Raw genomic sequence first — 20,094 nt, 5'->3', positions numbered from 1 at the left:
ATGTCTCTGTTCTTTGGCAGTGGTTTAATGGAAGACAAATAATTAAATGTGCACAGGGCTTTTTGGTGTGGTCTGCCACTGGTTCCAAAACAAAAAAAGTTTGAAACAAACAACAACAAAAAAATAGCATGAAAAATATTGCAGGGCAGGCCCCGTGTATATCAAAACAGGAATAAAACCCTAGTCGAATCTCTTACTATAATGACTGTGATAGTTATTTGGAGTTTTGAGCCAAGGCTTATCCATCCGGGTACAATAAGTACTACTAGCTGAGTACACAATATGGTACCGCTTAGCAGTTCTATAAAGAGGACAATTACTGATTATATTTCACTCCTGATACATTTCTTCTACAGCTTGCACTTAGTGGCACCCTTGTGGCTTTTCTCTCTTTTTTTCCTGTAATGATTATACGTATATATATTCCAGACAAACTAGTTACAATGTTCTTTTGGGACAAGGCTATTTATATTCTCATTGTTTAACTTGTGTTTAATGAACCCAAAGTAGTTTTGCAGCTTATGCTTTGATGTAGATGGCTGTGATAAAATAAATACTTTCTTAGCAAGAATTAAATGCAATTTTGTTGTTGTAATTTACATACTAGGACAGTAAATGGGTTTGCCTATAGCAAAAAAAAGATTAATTATTATAGTTGTAATAAGGCAATCAGTAAACAATATTGTACAAAGTCCATTACCCCACTGTAGATTGGTGTAAATATTGTACCTCCATAATAATGCCTGTACTAATAATAATAATGGGATTATTAAAGCATTTGCATCAACAGAAAATGACATTACTTATAAATTATAACAATACACTTTTAATGATAAAACAACCTCCACTTATCAAATTATTTAATCAACAACTGTTTAATGAACCACAATTAATAACAGTTCATTTCTATCCTATCTTAATGCGTTTCACAGCTTAGCTGCTTCTTCAGGAGTCATGAGATACATAAAAATCAAATTTTGGCACATTTCCAAAGGAGAAACCTAAAACTCCCCTATAAAACATCAAATAATTGTAAACTACCAAGGCTCTGCACAAGATTGGTTTGGAGGTGGTGACGGCATATTGCGAGTGCCAACACCACCTCCATATAGATATTGTAAACTAAGGCTCTGCACAAGATCAGATATTCATGTTAGTAAACACCTAAAAAAATGAAATGTTAACAGCCTTTTCACCTTATTCAACATCTTTATCTTTGTTTCAGTGTAAAGTGATGTATATTCATATATGCTTCCTTGTATGTATGGAATTAAAAGAAATTAAGGATTTTGGCATCTAACGAAGCACTATCTTCAGGACAGAATTTAGTTACTACGTCTCATGTGATGGGTTACAGGTTATATATATATATTATATACATATATACATACATACATATATATACACACACACACATATATATATATATATATATATATATATATATATATATATTACACACACACATTCACTTTATTGGATTTCTAATTCAAGTCAGTCATTGTAGTCTAATGCAAGGCTATTTTATTTTGAATAGGTAGGGGAAAATTCAGTCTCATCTGCGTCCCTTTTTAGGGTGATTCATGGCCACAGAAGGAAATGATGAAAAATCTTCACAATATGGAATACAGACAAAAACACATTTTTAGTAAAGTAAAAAAGGATAACAGTATAAAAATCAGTTGGGAGTTCCCCTTGTGTGAACACTAATAAAAGTTAATGTCAGCCTTGGATCAATTAAATTAGGGGTAATACAAAAGATTATATATTGGTATGATGATTTGCCAAAATGGTGCTAGACATAGTTTTGCTATTGCACCAATAGGAAAAAAGTTAAAAAAAAGCCTGGAAAAGATCTTAGTTGTCTCGATCCCCAATGCATTTCGTCTTTATAGGCTTCCTAAGGGGAAGTAGACAAATGCAGTACAGAATAATTGTCGATATTTCAGGGAAATATTTCAGGGAATGATCACAACTTCTATTAATTTCTATTTATTTATCTATTTCTAGTTTTAGTTTTGTGCCTTGATGGTTTTGTGACAACCACAATCCTCATTTCCTTGATAATCATCTCATGGACAGGTTTGCAGGGAAAAAAACTCCCAAATGGAAACACAAAAACAAAAAATCTTTAAAAAAACGTAACCCTTACCTCGAGGCCAATTCATTGTTTAAGAGCATTTATAAGATAGGTGTAGAAATTTCCCCTATTTATATATTCAGACCATTCTATATATTTCAATGTCCCGACCATTTCAAAACAGAACGGTAGAGACCATGAAACAATTGTCTGCAATGTTGAAAGGAATGTTACAAATATATAACACATGGAGAAGGTTAGGCACCAGTTATTCCCAGAATTTTTTTAGCTCCAATATACGATGCAGTGCTTTACAAAGTACATAGAACCATTCGTCAGTCCCCGAAAGGAAGGGATCCCCCCAGGAGTCAGATCTATCGGCATGAACTAGAAATGTACTTGGTATACTCCATGTCATATCTAATCCCTTAATCCCTGGCATCAAATAAGGACTTTATATATATATATATATATATATCCCTTAGATTGTCGTTTGCAGCCCCTATTTAACGTACATTTCTACTTTTATCTACATTTCTACTAAAATAATGTATAAACCATGATTACATAACGAGTATGTCTAAATTATAATTTTTGAAAATTGGACCATTAATTATCAACTTAAAATAGGCAATGTTTAGTCATCCACAGAAAAAAAAAATTTGCACGAAAGACTTTCAAAATGTATTCTACAAGGAAAGCTTACCTTAACTAAACAGTTGGTGTGCCCAGGAACAGAGCCTTTCACATAAATTATGTTTTTTGTTGTATTTATTCTCCATACCTGTTATAAAGATATAATATTACTAAGTAGAAAGCAGAGATGATCAGTACAGAACAGTAGTATGAACAAGTACTAAATGACCACTACTAATTGGTCATTGTGGGTTTATATTTAGTGAGACAATCTATAAAATGGAACTATCATTACATTTTAACATTATGTAAAAGGTTGGCTATCACTTTTACACAATGGGAAGATGGCTTTTTTTTTTTTTAATTTTTTTTATTTAGAGGTCTCGTCCTCTTCCTTCTTTACCGCCATGGCAGTAAAGACAAGTAAAAAACCATAGCCTTCTGGGATATTTGTTTCACATTCCCTGGGAGGCTGCTCCTTCTGCTATCAAGGGGCTTTCCTGTAATAAAAAGAAAAAGAAAAAGTGCTTGTTTTCACACATGCACAGCAGCACACACTTTGTGGCACCTGTGCAAGGTGGGATCCGATAATGTCAGAAAAAATCAGAAAGAGAAAGATAGCGGCACTGGATGGAACACCGAGTTCCGGGAAGAAGAGGGAATCAAAGACAGCGCAGGACGTACTGTGCTTGGTTTGTGAATGGATAGAGGGCAAGGTAAAAGTAAGCACATTTTTTATCTTTTTTTTTTTGTGAAAGTTCCACTTTAAAGAGTTTAGACTGCACAGCCGAAAACCAGATAATGACCTGAAGCCCATAATGAAACAACACATTCTGCTTCTTACAAACAGCATGATATTCTATTTGCATGTTGCTAAATGTTACTGTGCTTTATGAATATAAGTTGCATTTTTATTGATGCTGTGTTGACAAGATGTGATGTGATTTTCAATAGGTGTTCAAAAATAAATTACCCAACAAACCTTAAGAGCATAAGATGTCCTGTAGACGTTTCCCAAAAGACCGGGCATTTTTGTTCCTGGAAACACTCGCGCTGGATTCTATTTCAAAATATTAATATTTAAACTTCTTGAAGCCAGTAATGTGGTAATAGCTGTACAATTTTTTAATACATCCTAAATTAAATTCTTTTAAAGCTAAAGTTACATCTGCTTTTATAATGACTACTCAGTTCCTCCTTTCCCCAACAATCAACATGATAATGAAAAGATTAAAAAATATCATCACTGGGTCTCTGTGCTTCTATATTTTATGTAGGCAGTTTACACCAGAAACTGAAATACCACCCACACAATACAGAGCATGCATGACTGAAAGAACTAAAATCAAATAAATGAAAGCAGAGAGCTGAAGAGGAAAGGGCTGGATTATTATCTTCCAACTAGAAAATGAAGCAGACTAAATTGATGCAGCTTTTAACACGTTCTGAGAGTAAGCAATTTTGGTACAGAAGACATAGACAAAAGAAAAATCGAAACATTGCTTGAACTGCTTACATAATTGCCCCTCTGTGTTGGGTTTTCATAGGTTTGTTGCCTAATTAAAGTCAAATTACAACCACGTGCCGATGTGAGTCTATCCCGTGCACAGGGTGATAATGTCGCTTTACAATTTTCCTATAGAATGCACATCATTGTCACCCTTTAAAAGGTAAATAGAGAGTATAAAGGATTATTGGGTAATAAAACTATGTCATGGGAGGTATTTAAAAATTTAAGCTGCTGTCCCAGCGTTATTGAGATACTGTACGTATGTTGTAAAATAAGTCATGTAAAAAGCATGGGACCACAAGACTTTTTGCTAGGCTTTTCAAAGACTAAATGCAGATTAAAAAAAAAACAGCAAAACAAATCCCCACCCATAAATGAAATATCAGTTTTTGATCAACCTAATTTATACAAGGTATAGAAGGAGAATGGCTGAGCACTGTTCATGGCATGAAACATAAAATGGATGAAGCAAATTAAACTTACTCCAGCAGCAATGGCACCAGGTCTGCGATGTGTTTTGGTTTGCCCATGCGATGCTGGTTGTCCACTATATCCCCATCTTTTCATCACTCCTTGAAAGCCTTTACCAATACTGCAATAAAAAAGACAGAAACAAAAAAAAACACATATAATATCAGTAGTTGTTTTACAACATCCCTCTGTGGTTAAAGACTGTTTTCAACCATGGGTCAGGAGAGAAACAGAAACAAGTTGGTTTAGAGGAATGTTACAATTTTTTTTTTGGCAACGAAAATGAGCAATAAAGTATATAACAGTGTTGAAAGACAAGATGTGTGATTTGAATGTTGCAGCATTCTGGTGATGGAAGTCTACTTAAAATGAAAGAGTAGCAGCAAGGCAAAAGACATAGGATCCAAGGAAACTGACACAATTGAAGTTAAGTAATCAGAGCAGTGATGTAATGAGGCTGCAAATATCCAGTAATTAGAAACTGTGGAGAAACAGGTTGCATATCTGTGATCAATAGACATGCTAGCTGCTGTATAGAAAGCATCTGCTGCGTTTTTATGCGTTTTTATGCACTTTTATTAGTGTTTTAAAGCTTGCCTTTAAAACGCAGGAAAAGACACGCTTTCACGCGTTTATGTTTCAAGTGCTTATAAACCCGGGAAAACATCCCACTTGAAATCAATAGAAGCGTTTTTCCGCATTTGTTTTGCCTTTTCCAAGTTTCGTTAACTGGATAGTTTGGTGCTTAAATCTCTAAACTCTAAGGTTTGCATAAAAGGTGTCTCTGCAAAGAAGATGATAAATACTTAACTCCCTCAACGCCTGTGCTAAGAAATATCACTATATTGCTCAAAATGTAGGGGATGGAGGAACTACAGAGTTCTAAAACTTCAGGGTATGAGGACGGAAATCAGGGGTCTTTGTCCCTCCAGTCACCTAAGCCAAGAACACTTTCAATATACAGATCAAGTCAACAGCCCTAGTATGTCTTACATCTCACAAAAATGCATGCCCTTCTCTGTCTTCCTACATGACCTGCAGGCATTTTGAGATGCTCAGCTTTATCTGAATTTCTGACCCGAACTACAAGTCATAATTTGAACTTATAGTGGGTGGATTTAAAAGCTGTAGAGCAGTCCAGAAAACAAAGCAGAACATATATGAAGTCTCCTTCAGGTCGCCCACTTAGCTATGATGGACTGTAATTAAAATTTCTTCTTTAGAAAGGTGAGCCTAATCTGCACCACAAGATAATGTTTAAAAAACAAGATGCACATGAGCTGTTTTTGTTAGCAAAACTCTGACATTTTTGTAAGTTCTATTAGTTCTTTACATCTACCTGTACCCTCACATTAACAAATAACCTGTAGGATCACATTAACAAATTAGTAGTTGTTTACACACATTTACTTTATTACTATCCTGAGGTTCAGTCACAGCAAGATACACACACATTTCCCAGGTTTAAATAGGCTGGCATCAGGTGTCAGAAATTAGGTCAATACCACAAAATGCAATCATTAAAATGCTCATTGCAACATCATAAACGTGTTGTCAAATTAACTTTATTCTCAGGCTGGCACTGAAGTGGAACAATCCTAGGCAGCAGAAAACTGGCAATTAAGAGACTCACTGGCCATGGTACTTAGCAGCTGCTTCCCTAAATTTATGGATGCACTTTAGCAGGCATGATGCCCAATGGGACAGCTCACCTGATGATGCCAACCTAAGCAAAAAACATGTTTTTATGTAATATTACAAACATATCAAGTAGAAAGTAGGCTAAAAACAGTGTTTGTCACCACTTAATTTGATCTCTTTATGGCTTTGTTCCAAAAGCCTCTGCTGGGATATTCACTTATATTAGGCTTAGGTGTATAGCCTCTTTAAATTTGCCTTACAATTAAATGAAAATTTTTTTTAAATAATGTCAGCTTGCTAAAGTAGTTGCTAGAGGCACTGTCTAGTCCACAAAATTCCTCACATTACCTGTGTAAGTTATAAATACCTGTATTTGTTAAGGAACAGCCACCTTTGAATATACACAAAATGCAAGAAAATGTTTTTTTCTTGTTTTATGTGCCCTCCATGCCCTGAAATCTTACAAGTGTGCAGACACAACGACCAAGTGGAGCGACTGATGAAATCTTATGTCATGTGACAAACAGCCAAGGAAGATTGCTGCAAACAGGTGATTTTTGGCATTTGCCATTTAGGCTAAATTTACACAGATGTGCTGCAGTAGTACATTACCTAAGTAAGTTCTGAACTTTACCCCACACATCTGTATTGCAGTTTGTTTTAAGCTTTCCAAAGACACTATATGATTAGATTGTTCCCACAAAAAGGAGGAACAAATAGACATAACAGAGAGGATAGAAGGATACAGTTAGACTTAATATTAACCCCAATTCCTCATCAAGTTAGGCCACACAACACTATCAAATTCCTTATGGTATGGAAGAGAAGACTCCCTGTCATTCTTCACACCAGCACTCAAATCTACTGTTTTTCAGTGTGTGGTAAGTTATATTTTGTGAACCTACTTACAGCTTTATGATGCTCCTTTTTTTTGTTCAATATTAGGCTTCAGGCCGGTTACATGATGTGCTGAATCATGTTTCTTTCGCAATCTAGTCTAATCTCAATCATGTAGTAGTGCCCTCTGGGTAAAAAGACATGATGCCCTGAATCTTAAGTCTGTTGTTAGTCTTCCAAGTTTAATGATGTGGAGCATCATTCTTTCCATAAGACTTTGTACAACTTGTGGAGAAAAAGAACAACTATAAGGGTTAGTTTTAAAGTAAAAGTGAGTGTATTATTTTTTATTTTATTTTTTTTTTATCTTTTAAATATGCGATTACCTGTGCCTCTCTCTGTACTAATCTTGATCTTTTAAATAATCCACTTGATTGAATATTAAAAATGTATTATCTGGTTAGTCTGATTTAGTTTAAAGTCTGTTATCAGTCTTTGCATTGCTTATGAAATTGCACTCTCCACCTCTGGTATACACAGGCTGCCTGCATATCTGGTAGGATTTAGCACAGGGTCTGTTGGCATACAGTAACAGTTACAGTGGAAGTACCAGATTTGATAGGGGATTGTACTATTAGGAGGCATCTTTGGTAAAGAAAGCATAAACCAAGAAAAACATAGGCTGCTGATGGCAGGTTTGCCATACCAGAGGCTGGGATTGTGCTTGGGAGAACATACCAATTAATACTTTTGAATACTAAATGTTTCATGGAATTCTGAATAAAAGTTACACTGCAAGTGCACTCTGGCCGTTTTTTATTTTAAGTGATTACCAGGTCTGTGCTCATAAAAGCAAGGTGGGGGGATTTGAGCTACCTGCTTGAAACTACGAATTACAAGGCCTGTAAAATTTTCAAATGAGGTTGGATATATGAATCGTATATCCCTTGATGTGTCTAGCACTGCTGGTAATGTATATTGGTTCAACTTATCACTGTCACAAGAGGCTTCTTCATTTTACAAATGGAGAACAGGGAAACAGAGTCCTCAATTTCCATATCCCCAGTAGACGTAGTTTAACAGGAAAAAAATAAATAACTCAATTAGTTTCAATAAAACAATTTTTTTATTAAAAATTAAAATCCCCTCTTTGCATTGCTTGATTATATCAAATTCTATCTATATACTTGATTACAATGAGAAAAAAGCTGTACAAACCTTATATAGTAGATCTATTTTTTCTGTAACACACAGATTTTACTGTATGACAGAAAAAGAATGCTTTAACCCATACACATTGTAACATTAAAGCTTGCCAATATGTATGATATATATCTCAGAGATTATGTCCTTTCAGCAGAGAATCACCAGGGAAATAATTTGCTGTTGCAGAGAAATCCCCCATAGTTTCCCAGTAATGGGTCCAAAATGGGCCTTAAGCAGAAATGAATTCATCAGTGAGAAGTTATTATCAACGCTTTGAACTGAATCCCCGGCCGATCACATCAGCAGACTGTAAGAACCTGACTGATACAAAGTGAGAATATGATCTTCCATATTATTAAGTTAACTTAATGTTTTCTTTTTCAGTGAAATGTATTTGTAAATTAAACAGGATTTACCTTTTTTGTAAAACATTTTAAACTGTATGTTGGGTTCTACAGCATGCACATTTTGAGTACTTTTTCTTCTGATTTTAGCATCTGCAGCAGAGCTAGAGTGTTCTGAACACATGAATAATAAAATACGATCTTTGTAACCAGGTGGTTATATCAATCCAAAATGTGAACCAATTCATTATGCTTTGTGACACACAATACATCACAGATGAATTATCGCCAAGCTCAACAGCTTTGCTTATGGCTTTTTACCTAAATATGTATTTATTTTAAGTATAAAAGTTATGTGCTTCATTTGCTAATCAGCAGCTCTTCTTGTTCATAGATAGTTATAAAAAAGAATTGATTTGCAGGCTCACACTACATACCGCCACAAATACAATATAAAGGAAAACAAAGGGGTTTAATTTAAAAAAAAAAAATTGATATAGGACGAGAATCTGGCGTGTGTACAGTGCTTGTTGTCCACGGTGCTGCTCCGTTGTTCTCCCCTGCCCTTTCTATAGAGCAGAATAGCGCTGTACATACAGCATTGTTCATGCATCATGCAGTCCTTTTGTAGTTAAGAAATGATCCTTTCCAAAGACAATTATTGCACATGTGTTTGCAGCCTTAGGGACCACAATCTAACTACTATTTAGTGGTTGCAATTAATTCAAGAGGCTTCATGTTGTTGGAAATGTATTCAGAGAGGAAAAAAAAAAGTAACATTAGCGGACAATGCAGGCAGAATTATCTTACAGAATAGCCACTTTGTGATAAAAATTCTTCAGGTGACATTTGCATTACATATGAAACCAGTGAATCCTTAGGTATAAAAGCTATCCCTGATGTAAAAAGATCAGTCTAGGACACCAAACACTGCTGGTCCGTGTTAACACCACAATGCCAAAGAAAATATTGAGCTTGACATTTGAACTAAAACCCACTAAAACTGGTAATGACTGGAATACTATAATTAATGTAGCAAACACTTGTATCATATTTGAGCACCACTTGAGCCTAGGTTCCAGGAAACAGAAAACCAGTAATTTGCTTCATATCTCAAGATGATCTTTAGATGGATTTGGGAGGACTCCATGTGCAAACTTTAATAGCAACTAATGTTATCTATTAGACACTACACAGAATGCACATCTGCTGAGTGTATGCAGTAATTTAATTAAAATAAGAAACTTTAAACGATTATTTTCGATAAGTTGCCTTGGCAAACTTGCACAAAGCTATGTGCCATACAACCAGTATTCTAAAGTATGTAACAAAAAGCAGACCATTATCTAAAAGGAAAAAAAAAGACTGAAGGGTATTTCTAACGTTTAAATATTACCATCATCTTGAATTTTTATATCACAAAGATATTACATATTCATACTACCTCATAGTCATATCCCAAATGGTTTATCAGAAGAGCTCAAAATCTAATGTCTAAAACATATTAAATCTACCGGTCTAAAGAAATTTCCAAATGACATACCGCCGTATTTGCTTACCCAAGATATGATAATTATCAAAGTGATAATGGATAGAAGATTCAGTACTAAAAATGCACAACACAGCAAAAAATATAAAATCTTTAAACATAGGCCTGTTTCATTAATGTCAGTTAAAAGGATCATCCCAACACGGCCAATCAATATGGCCAAAGATTGTATAGAAGAGGAAAAAGAGAAGGAAATGGTGGCACCCAGCGCTGGAATGCAGACAGGTGAGCCGCAGGGATTCAGTTATGCTTTCAGACCTTATTTTTGCTTTAAAACCACTGAACTGAATAAAATCATCTTTGCAATGCAAACGGCAAGGGGTGGAGTATATTGGGTGTAAAATTTTACAGTTGTAGACAAATGGGTCAAAGGATCAGTAAGAAGGACAGATGTAAAGTGCTGCTGGTATGCAGTGGTTAGTGCTGAACAAAAAAAGAAATTAATTCTTTAGAAAAAAACTTTTGCCATTTATCATAATTATTATAAACAATATCTTAAAGAATGGGGGCTGTGGTTGCACCATCCAAAATGTGTTTTTGATCTATCCATTACGTACAAGTATAACTACATACAGAAGCAAATTAATGTATTTTTTAATGTATGTAAACAAAATCTATGCATAAATATGTTTGGCATCATACTGTATACAGTTTTCCTGGGCAACCCGTTTATTGTAAACTAATTGCAAAGATTCTTACCTGAAGTTTCCCAGCAATAGCACCTCCCTTTACAGGATTATAGTGCTAAGACCTTGTCCTGTGGGTGTGCTCCTTCATTTTTTTGTTACTACTTAATAAGTCAGATGGGCAGCCCAACGCCAACTGCCAGTGTACAGCAGGCCAACGATGCATTTGCAGTGATATGATGTTAGAACATACGAAGAAACAGAATTAGGGGTTTCATTCACTTAGATAAACAGATTTCTGTCAGTCCTGGATTAGCATCACTGCTTGCTGGATCAGCATTACGTCTTCCTCAGTCCACTACTTTATTGAAAAGAAGCAATGTAGCTGATACATTGTCAAGGAGGTAAAGCAATAATATAGGAAGTTGCATTGCTGAGGCAGAGGGATGAATTGCTTAATCAATAACTATTTGTGTACCCGCAGTTTTTTCAGAATGTGCATAAACCACAATACTCCCTTTAGATACAAGTACTACATAAAATCATTCTATAAAGCAGGATCAACGTTATATATATATATATATATATATATATATATATATATATATATATATATACACACACACACACACATACTGATATAAAGCAATACAAATTGTGCCGAGCTATACAAAAATGAAAGGATACATCTTTTCAGTGTGTATTAGTATTCTATCACTCAGCTAGAAACATACCTATTTGATATTTCAAGGAAACCACAATTGTTATATACATTGCTGCCAGGTTCACTTAAAGTACAGAATGCCAAATTTGTAAAAATCCATATACTTGATATAACATGGGAGAACAACACAGCAGCCTAATCAATCACTGTCAAGTTTGTTTTTTCACACCACAGGAGACAGGCTAAATAGGCTCCCAGGGCAATCAATGCATTTAGATTTAAACATACATTAACAAGATCTTTTCACAAAAAAAAGTATAGATGGCTGTTATTGTATATGCAGAATGATTGCCAACTTTAAATTTAGAGGCAAAAAAATTACACTACACAGTGCAAAACACCGTGCACAAAATGTAACAAATCAAACACCAGAGGTGGATGCATTTTTTTATTCTTTGAGGATTTTACCTCCTTTATTTTCACCAAATTATTCTGAAAATAGAACACTTGTCTGGGGGAAACACTCATTTCATGATGGTTGGAGGAAGGCACGATTGCCCCTCAGACTGGACCACAAACATAGTCGCTTTTGTTCATTTGCATTACATGGGAGAAGTTAAGACTAGTAGTTTACAGAAGTTAAAAAAAATTTATTTCAGTATATATGCTGTAAAGGAAGTGACAAAGGACTTTCTGACAAGATCAACAGATATTTTCTGTACTTGCTGAAAATGTTCTTAGCCGTTTAAAAAATATTAATACAAAAATACCCAACACATCTGAGGTCTGGTACTACTGAAACCTTTACACATACAATCCCCACCTTTTGCTCCAATAAAGTAAATGCAAAGGCACAATTTTGCTATCCACTTCCTGTTCCAGTGACAACCAATAACATTTTGCTTTTCTTTCAAGCGGAACTGAACCCAGGGGATAATAACTATATCTACATTCATTCACAGGCACCGCCACCTTCTCACTTTTTCTTTACTGCATTCCAGTCTTTGCCTGTCTTGATTGGCTGGGCGCAGGTGACGCGCAGAGTAATTCAGTCCCTGCATCTGCAGGGAAAGCCGTGATGTTCTAGGAATCCTGGCAACAGAAGGGTGGTGATCAGGCAAGTAAGAATACTTACTGCAGAAGGGACATCGCCTTTCCCTCCCTTTGTACAATAAGGACATGTATGATGCCAAAAATATTCTGTCCCTGTGAAAATAGTAACCAGTACAGAGGGTAAATCCCACTAGTTCAACAGGGACATCAATAAAAAAAAACCTGAATGGAGTTTCTGCTCCATTCAAATACAACCTAAAGCGCTCTGCCACAATTTAGATTGGACAATGTAAAAATGCTCAGCCCTAGTCATGCCTTGCAGTGAAAATGCTCAACTTTTTTCCACACTTGCTTTGCGGAAACAAATGTGTTAACACAATGAGTCTGATTTATCAAGCAAAATTGGAAGTTCGCTTGGGCGTATTCACGACCTGGCATCAGACCCCTGAAACCTATTTATCATTGGATTTTTAGCCGCCAAGAATACGCTGGCGTATTCTCCCGACATTTATCAACTGAAATGATCGTATGCTTTGAGGCATGCATCTCCGGCAGCTTGACACTAGCAAGCTTGCATTAAAAGTCAATCTTTTCCTAAAAAATCATTCTTTCAAATTGCACACATGTTCCCCTTACATAAAAATGTATAATGTGTTCAAATGTTTCAAACATATACATTAGCTTAGAAATAAACTTTTTAAATGACCTAATATTTTCAGGTTTGGAAAGAGGTAACTTATTTCAGCTGTTTACATAGGCACATACCTAAACACTTACAATGCCTGACCCAACGATTGACCTGGTGATAAATCCCTGAGAACTCTGGCAGGCTAGACCTCGCTTTTGCCAGTAGACTAGATCATTCACCCGTGTTCTTCTTTGCTTCTATAGATATACGAGGAGATGCTGAGAAGTTCCTGGCTTTCCCCCTTCCAGATGAAATAGAAAAATGAGTGTGGGGGCATATGACAGCCTAATATCTTAGTATGTAACTGTGCAAATATCAGCTCTTTGGGATTCTTAAAACTATCCTTTCTTTTAGTGAGAAGCTGTGATGGCAGAGGCACAAGCAAGTTTCACGTCGTCGGGCCGTCATGAAGTTTTTGTTTCTCCAGTGAAAGTCAGAAAAGGACACTCACACTGAGATGTCACAAATACTAGGGGAGAAGTGTCCTTCCTACTGCACTGTCAAAACCTGGATATCTCGTTTCAAGACTGGGCATTTCACCGCTAAAGATGAGCCCCGCAGTGGGCACCACCCAACCTCAATTGACCCGGCAACCTTCGATGCTGTCCATGAGCTGATTATTGAGGAGCACCGAATATCTGCAAAAAAGATATCCCAGATACTTGACATCTAACAGGAGCGTGTTGGGTTTGTTATCACCACTATCCTAGACATGCGCAAGCTTTTAGCGAAGTGGGTGCCAAAATGTTTGAACAGTGATCAGAAGAAGGAACAAGTTAAAGCATCCAAAGCCATTTTGGCCAATTTTGAAGCTGCACAGGACTTTTTTGCTAGGTTAATGACTGAGGATAAAACCTGGCTCCACATCTATGATCCTGAAACCAAGGAACAGTCAAAGGAATGGTGCCACAGCGGATCCCATCGGTCGAAGAAGTTCCGAACCCAGAAATCGGCCAAAAAAGTCATGGCTTCTGTTTTCTGGGACAAGACGGTATTCTGTTGGTGGGCTACCTACCTCAGGGCTCTAGTATCACCAGACAGTATTATGCTAATCTCCTAGACCAGCTGAAGGAGGCAATTGAGACGAAACGCTGTGGAAAGTTGACCAAAGGATTCCTTTTTTTGCAGGACAATGCACCAGTGCACATGTCCAATATTGTGGCTGCCAAACTGAACACCTTGGGTTTCCAATTGGTCCACCATCCCCTCTACTAACCTGACCTGTCCCCTTCGGACTAATATCTGTTCCCCAATTTGAAGAAACACCTGAAGGGGCAACGTTTTGAGGTGCTGCTGAGAGCTAGTTTGCGACCCAACCAAAGGACTTTTTTTTGAATAACTTTTTCTAGAAAAGCTGCAACTACGCTGTACCAAGTGCATCAGTCTCAGGGGGGAATATGTTGAATAAATGTGTTATTTCATAACTCAGGCTCTCTTCTTTCTGGGCAAAGCCAGGAACTTCTCAGCACCCCCTCGTATATCTACAGTTAGGTCCATAAATATTTGGACAGAGACAACTTTTTTCTAATTTTGGTTCTGTACATTACCACAATAATTTTAAATAAAACAGATGCAGTTGAACTGCAGACTTTCAGCTTAAATTTGATGGGTTTAACAAAAAGATTACAAAAAATGTGAGGAACTGAAATCTTTTTTTTTTTTACACAATACTTTAATTTCAGTGGCTCAAAAGTAATTGGATAATTGACTCAAAGGCTATTTCATATCAAGATTTCTTTGTATTGGATTCAATACAGCTATTTTGTATTGAGTTCAATACAAATTTTTTTAAAATTCCTGCCCCTCCTCCCGCCCGCACCAACGTGACTAAAAAACCCTGGAGATCGTCTCTGCATTCGCCGGCTGAAGATGGGAGGGAGAAGACGTGTCCTGAGGACCTGCGGGGACCAGCAGGACGTCAGGGAACAACAACAAAATAAGGTGTTTTTTTTTTATGTTTTAAGAGACCCTGCATGTGACTCGGGATTACCGCTTTTTGCATGCAAAATCCACTCCAAGTCACACTCGAGATTACCACTAGGGGGTTAAAGCCTCCTCCTCTTCTTTGTTTAAATTTGTTTTTTATTAGATAGCTGTTCACTGGTGTCCAAATGTAAAGGATTATATCAATAAATGATTATGGATTGTCCAACTGTAAAAAAAGAAACAGTCAAATGCCACAGACTGTGCACGTCCCAATTACAGGCAAATTTGTAGCAGCTGTGTGCATAAAGATGAGCAAATATAGGGGTGTTGTCTACCTTGCTTTTTCCTTTGTCTTTTTTTTATTTTCTTGGAGGAGGAGGGGGGTGCTCTTGTTTGGTGTGTTATCCTAATCTATGTTGCTACATTTTATGCTTTGCTTAGCCTTTAGCACAAAAGCTGCTTTTGTTTTTTAACCTTTGATGTTTCAATGTTCATTTTGCAATTAAGAAGTCAATGTTATTGCTATGTTATTTTGTTTGTAGCCAAAATGTTTTATTGCAATAATATGTCCAACCAACTTTATTACCAACCATTAAATGTTTGTTCTTCATAAATATTTTCTAATCCAGTTTAAGGCTATGTACACATGTGCAATAACTATCATTGGAAAGGATCTTTCACAATCCTTTCCAATGACTAACAACTGCACGATGCATTCACTTTCATTACGATCATTCGTCACCCATTGTCCATGGATCCATTACAATCTCCCAGGATTTTTTAACCTTGGGTGATCCAACAGATCTAATATTTAACAAGTCAATTGTAATTGTTTTTAGGCATCTACTTTCTATGAATTGTTAAAAGGCTAAAAACACCACAATTGTCTTATTTAAACTCAGTTGTGTGCCAAACCTCAGGTGTTTGATGCGCATTGTTGTGCGCCAATGCGGACTCGCTATGTGCGCATGAACTGTGTTCTATCAATAAAAAAAAATGCACCAGCCACTTTTGCAGAGAAGGATCCGCATTCAGGTAAGTTTTTCTTTTTGTGTGTGTTATATGTTTGTTTTGCTTCATGTGCACTCAGGTATGTACATACATGCATATATATATGTATGCATTTATATGTGTGTACATATACATATAAAAAGGAAATTATAGGAAGAAATAGGCAAAGATGGTTTTTTTTGGCATATTGCTTAACATGCTTCAAATTGAAAAGATTGCCTATTTCTTTCTATGATGTCTGATATCATGGGCTTGGCTCAAAGCGACATTGATGGATGATATTGCTTCTGGTAAAAGGAGGAATCCACCTTTATGTGCTTCCTCTACCAAGCTGAGGTGAGTACCGTATTTTTCGCCGTATAAGACGCTCCGGAATATAAGACGCACCCAATTTTAAAGGAGGAAAATCTAGAAAAAAAGATTCTGAAAGATTATTCCCCTTCTTGATCACTCTGTGCCATTCAAATTCCCCTTCTGATCACTCATGTGCCATTCAAATTCCCTTTCTGATCACTCTGTACCTTTCAAATTCCCTTTCTGATCACTCTGTCATTCAAACTCCCCTTCTGATCACTCTGTCATTCAAATTCCCCTTCTGATCACTCTGTGCTTTTTTTCTATTGTACGGCAGTTAGGACAGGGAACAGCAGGTGGCGCTGTGCCGGCTTCTTTCGCTTTGCTTTACAGACAGGAGAAAACACGATGCTGGCAGAGGAGAGAAGAGAGAGACACGCTGCAGCCAGAGACACACGCAGGATCCGGGTATCGGGTGAGTATAATATTTTAATTATTTTTTTTAACACATTTGTCGTATAGGACGCACTAACTTCCCCCCCCCCCCCCAGTTTTGGGGAAGAAAAAGTGCGTCTTATATGGCAAAAAATACGGTAAGTAAATTAATATAGTGGGCCAAGGTCTAAAATTACATTCAAACCTGCATAAACACACTGAAAGGCTGTAAAAGCAAGAAAATAAGTTTGGCACAAAGTGGATTTGTCCCTGGAAGTTTGATATACTAGTGCTATTTGAACTGTGTAAACACCTAAATAATGCATACAATCCAGTATTTAATGAGTAAAATTAAGGTGAGCAACAGCAGAACATCTGTTTATTTCTAAGAGTGTTTGACCCTGCTTGTGAGCTTGTCAATCAATATGGTTTATTGTTGTGTTTGGCAACCTGGACCTCCTTCCATTACCATCAGGTGTGTTAGAATGAGTATGCAACTCAACATTATATGCGACAGCAAGTGAAAGTGTGTTTGTATGCAATAGGGCTAAGATCAGGCAGCACAGCAAAATGAGAACAAACCTATAACACTACCACAAATGAACAGAGGAGTTCTGTAGAATAGTGGCAGCAAATCAACATTAGTTAAGTATGTTAAAGGAAAACTACAGCTAATCCAGCAAATATCAGACTATTGAAAAAACAAATAAAAGAAATAAAAACCATGACAATTTTTTCATGAAACGAATATGTACATAATACATTCAAAGGGCAATCTGACTTTGAGAATGGGACAAAGGCAATGAGGGGGGTCAAGTACCAGTTTGTAGTGAAAAACATGCATACATTTGTCCTAATTATTTGTGAAAAAAATTAGAAAACATTGCTGAAGAACTGCTAAACAACAGAAACCATAATTGGAAACCAGGCGCAAAAACATTGCAGCAACAGATGAAGCTAATAATAAGGAACATTACAAAAAGTCACGCTAACAATAAGGAACATTACAAAAAGTCACGCTAACAATAAGGAACATTACAAAAAGTCACGCTAACAATAAGGAACATTACAAAAAGTCACATCAATGCTTCCCAACCCCAAAACCAGTCCAGTTAAAAAAGTACAAATGAAAATGCATCTGTATTTCTATACATTTAAATGTATTTTGACATACATACACAAGTGAAATCACTAAATATTCCTGTATTATATACATGTATTATAACATCCTTGGCAACAATCTTTTTTTCAAATATTTGATTTCTCTAAAGCCAGACTATAATGAAATTTGAATCAGATCCAAAATGCTTGGTCACATTTTGTTTACATTCATACTAATGTGTGATGACATATTAGAAAGTGCTAATTATTATATATACAGCTTGATATAAATTAGTTTGCAGTGTTGCAACCAATCAAAAAAGTATCAAAATTACAACTGCAACAAATTAAAGTATAAATGAAGCAATTTTGTGAATTAGTATAATGTAACATAAAAAATGTAACGTAAAAATGTAGCACTTAGCAAAAAAAAGATCAAGCACTAAAGATTTAAATTGACCTGTAATGGACTGTAGATGTGTACAGAACAGGGAGTACTCGTGCGCTAATTGATTGCTATGATATCACCATTGACAGCTTCACAGATCCTCATGAATCACGCAGCTGAAAACGAATCGCCTTAATTGGTGAATTCTCGACCCCACTGCTCATTTATCATTTGTGTGTGCTATAAGCATAGAGGCGACTGCACTAGTACTCGACCCGGCTCGTAGTAATAGCGCGGCGAGCTTACGCGCATTCACGTAAATCCGCCCCAATATGTGACAACACAAAAAATGCATTGGTGCAGCTAATCATCACTCATTTTAGAAGCCAACACACTGTTCTTTTAAAAGTAGAGCGCACAATATATTTGTATGTGATGTGGTGTGTTGGACAGTGCATTCAAATAAACAGGCTGCTGAAGAAAGATTGTAGGCCAGATGGATCAGTTGCCAAGATGTTTTGGGGGGTTTGTAACCTCTTTTAGATACTTATGATTGTTTAATGTAAAAACATTCAATACACAACTATATCTGCTTGGAGTTTAGCTTTAACACATGGAACATTAGTTCTGTGTAGTAATGTTAAAGCATCAATGCTTCAGAATAATGTCCTAGTTAAACGTCCGTTGCAACACTTATTAACAGACAGACACTGTATTTGAATCTACAATTTAGCAATGGATGGGTTAAGTGTGTGGAGTGCTCTGCAAACCCAGCATCTTTGAGTGCTTTGCAAGTAATTTGTGTTGAGATGGAAAAGGGTGAATTATTAAAAACTCCTACAAAGAGGTTCTCATCAAGCGATTTTTCTCCTGCTTAAGTGGCTTGCAATTCATTGTTCTAAAATACTGCTTACCCATGAGTTTCATGCCCCTCCATCTCATACCCTCTTCAGTACTAAGCAATGATGGCCACTAAAGATACAATTTTGTTGGGGTGTGGAGGGATTTTAGCAGCATCTATTCACCAATTTGAATTTTAAATAGAAAGTTCTAAAAGGAAACCAGTCATGCATTGTACAATAAACATCTCTTGATTTTTTCCTCTATATAAAAAAAGATTATTAGTTTTTGAAAAGTAACAATAAAGATCCTGTCACCATCCCTTGTTCCACAGATTGGTGCTGCCATACTGAATAGGAATTACTGACAACCATGCCACTGGAGTGCTGCCTCAGAAATAACTCACATAAAATGCATAATTCACTAACAACTTAACTAAATATACTGTGACAAATGCCCCATGCATGCAAATAATATTTTACCTTTCGTTAACCCTTTTGCCAACAAACCTAATCATTATATAAACAGTTATGTATTGAATACCCTCCAAATTGTAATGCCTGGCTTTTGTGATAGGCTCAGTGCTTTTCCAGTTAAGTCTTTCCTCATTACATACTATGTGACTATAGGAGGCACATGATTACACCCTAAATCCGAAGAGCCTGGAATGCATGTGGTATTCAACACAGACTAAAAGTACCTTTTAAAAAAATCCTGCAAAATAAATAAATAAATAAAACTCTTACAATGTGTTTAAATTCACCTGATAGAAAAAATAGTTCTAAGGTACCTGT

The 20,094-nt window shown here is 36.3% G+C and overlaps 1 protein-coding gene across 1 annotated transcript in view; it reads right to left on the bottom strand.

Annotated features, from left to right (window-relative positions):
* The window catches only part of MRPL3 (mitochondrial ribosomal protein L3), a 51,027-nt gene that overhangs the window by 7,551 nt on the left and 23,382 nt on the right, over nucleotides 1-20,094 (bottom strand). The window contains exons 7-9 of the mRNA XM_072412321.1: nucleotides 4,710-4,818; nucleotides 3,699-3,776; nucleotides 2,787-2,864 (exon numbers count right to left, since the gene is read on the bottom strand). Of these exons, the coding sequence (XP_072268422.1) occupies nucleotides 2,787-2,864; nucleotides 3,699-3,776; nucleotides 4,710-4,818 (265 nt within the window). The remainder of the gene's footprint in view (nucleotides 1-2,786; nucleotides 2,865-3,698; nucleotides 3,777-4,709; nucleotides 4,819-20,094) is intronic.

The sequence above is a fragment of the Pyxicephalus adspersus genome, chromosome 5, assembly GCF_032062135.1.
Source record: "Pyxicephalus adspersus chromosome 5, UCB_Pads_2.0, whole genome shotgun sequence".
NCBI classification, from domain to species: Eukaryota; Metazoa; Chordata; class Amphibia; order Anura; family Pyxicephalidae; genus Pyxicephalus; species Pyxicephalus adspersus.
This window is presented reverse-complemented; position numbering and strand designations above follow the sequence as displayed.